At 37.5% G+C, this 4,756-nt stretch overlaps 1 protein-coding gene across 1 annotated transcript; it reads right to left on the reverse strand.

Moving 5' to 3' along the window:
- Positions 1-2,529: 2,529 nt before the first annotated feature.
- On the reverse strand, positions 2,530-2,961 carry LOC109215329. The gene has a single exon (XM_019379371.1). It carries the CDS (start codon positions 2,959-2,961, stop codon positions 2,530-2,532), a length of 432 nt encoding a protein of 143 aa, XP_019234916.1.
- Positions 2,962-4,756: the final 1,795 nt, after the last annotated feature.

A 4,756-nucleotide genomic window follows, 5' to 3' on the forward strand; every position in this document is an offset into this window, starting at 1 on the left:
GAGAAGAGAGAAGACTAGCACAGTGAAAGAGATGAGAAACGAGAAATATTTCATTGAAGTGGTTGAAACTAACTGTTCTAAGAGTACATATATTTATATATCTCTAACCACTAACTAACTACCTTTAATAACAAAATAACCAACCTAGTTAGTTATTACAGTAACAGTTAACTATAGTTAAGTATCAGCTTGTTAATCAATACTTCAACACTCAACCTCAAGCTGATGGCTGGTACACATAATCCTAGCTGATTCAACAGATACTCATGTTGTGCTCTTCCCAGACTCTTAGTTAGAAGGTCTGCCAATTGATCTTCGGTATGCATATATTCAGTTTTTCAGCATTCCTTCACATAGTTTTTCCCTACAAAATGATAATCAATGTCAATATGTTTTGTTCTCTCGTGAAAGATTGGATTTGCAGCAATTTAAATTGCTCCCTTACTGTCACACACTAGCTTCACAGGCAAACTAACTTTTTTTGATAATAAATGTGAAATATTATCATAACAGCCAAATTGATACACCTAAAGAGCACCTAAAGTTCAAACCACCTTCTAGGAGGGGTGCTTGACACTTCTAGGCCTCAACTTGAAAAAAACTAATTACATAATCTCTGTATTAACATTTTGCAACCTCGCCCTCTCTTTGTATCTTGTATCATATCTAGTCTATGCCTAGTTTCCTTTTGTATCTGCTCTTTAATAAAATTACTATTTACATTTATATTTCGAAACAACTTCCAATTCCTGGCCTACCATACATGGTAGATCATCGCTCCCCAGAGTGCCATGATCACCTCCTTTGTTGTTGTTTGTCTCCAGTGCTTCCTCTTGATCCATCTTATTGTTTGTCTCACCCCATATCTCTGCAATTGTAGTCCAATCCATATGGACAGCTCTTCTCTTAAGTCAGTAACCCATGTACACTCAGCAAATATATGTTTTTGAGTTTCACTCAACTCATCCCCATATAAGCAGCATGCATCATCACTTACTAGTACTTGTAATCTCTTGACCCTTTCCTTGGTCAGCAGCCTCTCCTGATTTGCTAGCCATACTATGAATCTATGCTTTGTTTGCATGAGCCTATTCCATATTAAATCAGCTTCTGGCAGCGTCACCATGTCTCTTAGTAAAGCATTGTAGCTCATAGTTACAGAATAGTTCCCATTAACTGTCAACATGTACCTATCATCCTGATACCAGTCCTTCATTACCAACTTGAGTGAGTTGAGCTTCTTCCAGTACCAACTACAGTCAAGAGGTGGTTTGTGATCCTATATACTCACATCATTCTTCATATATAACCCATGCACCCATCTCACCCAAAGTATATCCTATTTCATTGTTAGTTGCCATAGCAATTTCCCTACTGATGCCATATTCCACTTCCTACAGCTCTTAATATTCAGCCCTCCAAATGGCTTTGGAACACATACTTTGTACCATGATATCAGAGGCACTCTCTTATGCTCAGTAGAGCTACCCCATAGATAGTCCCTACATTTCCTATCCACTTTCTTTAGCACATTTTGAGGTAATATAAGGATAGATCCATAGAAATTGTAGATTGAGAATAACATTGCATTGATAATCTGTAATCTACCTACATAAGACAATTGCTTTGAGTAAGCAGTATTAATTCTATTAGTTATCTTCTCCACCAGCTAGTGAGAGTCCATCTTACTCCTTTTTTTAGACGACAAAGGCAAACCAAGATATCTAATAGGTAGAGTTCCTATTGAGAATCCTGTGTATGTCAATATCTCCTCTTTCCTATCATCTTCTATTCCTGCCAGGAAGATGTTTGTTTTGTCTGTATTTGCCCCTAAACCTGTCACACTACTGAAGTGGTGCAAAGCCTCCATCACCCTTCAAATTTATTGTATATCTCCTTTGCAAAAGATCATTAGATCATCTGCAAATATTAATTGTGTCATCTTTAAATTCTTGCACATTGGATGAAATTTGAAATCTGGGAGCTCACTCATCCTTTTCAAAGTTCTAGTGAGATATTCCATAACAAGTACAAAGAGCAGTGGTGAGATTGGGTCCCCCTGTCTCAACCCTTTCTTTCCTTCAAAGTATCCGTACCCCACTCCATTTACTTTCATTGAGAATTTTGTTGATGTGATGCACAACATGATCAACTGGATACATGAAATAGGATAACCATATCCAATCAATGCTTCCTCAATAAAGTCCCAGCTAACCATATCATATGCTTTCCTCAAGTCAATCTTCATCAAACACCTTGGTGAATTCCCCCTGTTATAATGTCTCATTAGATCATGACAGATTAGAATGTTGTAAGCTAGTGCTCTCCCTTCTACAAAAGCTGCTTGATTTTCTGCAACCAGTGAGGTTAATGTATTCTTTAATCTCTGATATATTACCTTAGATATGCATTTGTATAATACATTGCAGCGGGATATTGGTCTATATTGGCTTGCCATTTGTGGCACCTCTACTTTGGGAATCAAGGAGATCATGGTTGCATTGAGCTGCTTCAAAAGCTTATCATTGCTCAGAATTCCAGTACAGCTTCAGTCACATCCTCTCCCACAATTGACCATGCTTTCTTGAAAAAATTACTACTGTATCCATCAAGACCTGGGCTTTTTGTACTATCAATTCTAAATAAAGCCTCTTTGACATCCTTTTTATTGTATTGTCTCACCAATTGCACCTGTTCTTCTACTGTCAATATGTGATCATTCTTCAAAAAACTCCCAAAAGCTTTAACCCTCCCCTGCTCTTTCCTCCCCAGCAATTCCTGATAGTAGTCCACAAAGACCATAGCTATCTTCTCTGGATCATGCTGCATTATTCCATGTTTGTCTTGTATTTGAGTGACTGCTTGTTGTAGCTTCATGTGTTTGATGATAGAGTAAAAATACTTGTTGTTATCATCTCCTAATTTGATCCATGTAGCCTTACTCCTCTGCTGAAGGAACATCTATACTAGGTAGGATAGTCATCTGAATTTCCTATATTGCTCCATTTCCTCCTTTTGAAATCACTATCTCTAGGTTTCCTTTGCAATTCTAGTTGTGTTTTGCTCAACTAATCTCTGTCTTCATCAGCTTCAGTTAATATATTCCTGAAGTCCTGCTTATTTAGCTCTTTTAAGCTCTTCTTCAGCAGTTTAAGCTTCTTCACTACTTGCAGCATTTTACATCCTCTTTCTTGTGCTTGCTATACTTCCTTGACTTTCTCCAAAAAAACTTGGATGACTAGCCCATACATTACAGTATTTAAATGGCTTTCTTATACCTGATCTAATGTTAAGTGGCTCTAGTTTCACTGGGCAATGGTCACTAATCCCCTCTGGGAAGTAATTAGCAATGTAGTGAGGCATATTTAAGAGCCAGACATTATTTACAAACACTCAGTCTATTATAGAGAAAATCCTGTGCTCCCCTTGTTTATCATTTCAAGTGTACCTGCTCCTTTGGGATGGCAGATCCATTAGCTCACACTCTTCTACACATCTTTGGAAATCCAGTACTTCACTAATAGCAACTGGAGTCCCTCCCTTTCTGTTATTTATGTTTAAAATAGAATTGAAATCTCCCATGATAATCCAAGGGCATTGAGAGTTCCTACTTACACCTTCCAAGTACCTCCACAATTCCTTCCTCTCTTCCTTTGTATTATATGCATACACAATTTTCATCATAAATTGCAACTGCAACCCCACATTTTTACCTCGCATGTGATAGCTTGGGCATTCGCATTTAGGTAACTAACATTATAGTAATCTGGTTGCCAAGTCAACCAAATTCTACCATTATAATGAAACTCCAAATTAGTAACACAACCTCATCCTGGAAACATAGCATTGGCAATCTTTTCTATTCTACCCACCTTTATTTTTGTTCTACTAGTCCAACCATACCTATTGATTCTTTACTGCAAAGGATCTTTACTTCCCTTTGCTTATTAGGACCATTGAGCCCTCTAGTGTTCCAGCACATGTGCTATCCATTCCCTAAGGGAGGTTTTAAATGGCCTCCCTCATTTCTAACTTTCTTGTTATATCAATGCCTACCTCGATCAATAGTCTTGCAAAGTTCAATCTCATTTTCTTCTCAGTATTATGATCCACCATTAAAGGCTTTCCAATCAAACTACCAATCTTACTTAGACCCTTAGGACTCCAATACTTAAATTCTAGTCTTGGCAGTTTAACTCATATAGGCACTGTGTATACTTCTTCTCTTGTGAACTTCATGTCCGAATTCCAAGATTTTACAATGGAAGGCTTGTTATCGAAATGATAGATTCCACCTTGAAACACCTCATTCTTTCCTAGTTCAGTATCAAACCTTACCAATAGAATCCCATTCTTCAGCATAGCTACCTTATTAAAGCCATACTTTGCCATAATCGTTGGATAAATCCATTCAAAACAGCAAATGGAGGATGAGCCCCTAAGACATACATGCTACTGCATTCTTCCAATATACAATTTTCAGAATTTATATCCTCTAAATCAATTTCACATACTGAAACCTCACCATGCACTGCTGGTTCCACATAGTCTAGCTTGAAACCTGCATTTGACACTTTAGTGATGTCAAAATTGTCCCATATAGATGACTTATTTTCTAGATCTGCTTCTGCTTCGACCTCCTCTGCCCATGATAGCTTACGAATTCCAGTTGATTTTGGATTTAACGCTTTAGCCCCTGAATTTATGATAATTCATGCTCTCTGTGATGGATATCTGTTGCTTTAACCAACAATTC

Source organism: Nicotiana attenuata, unplaced genomic scaffold (genome assembly GCF_001879085.1).
Source record: "Nicotiana attenuata strain UT unplaced genomic scaffold, NIATTr2, whole genome shotgun sequence".
NCBI lineage: Eukaryota > Viridiplantae > Streptophyta > Magnoliopsida > Solanales > Solanaceae > Nicotiana > Nicotiana attenuata.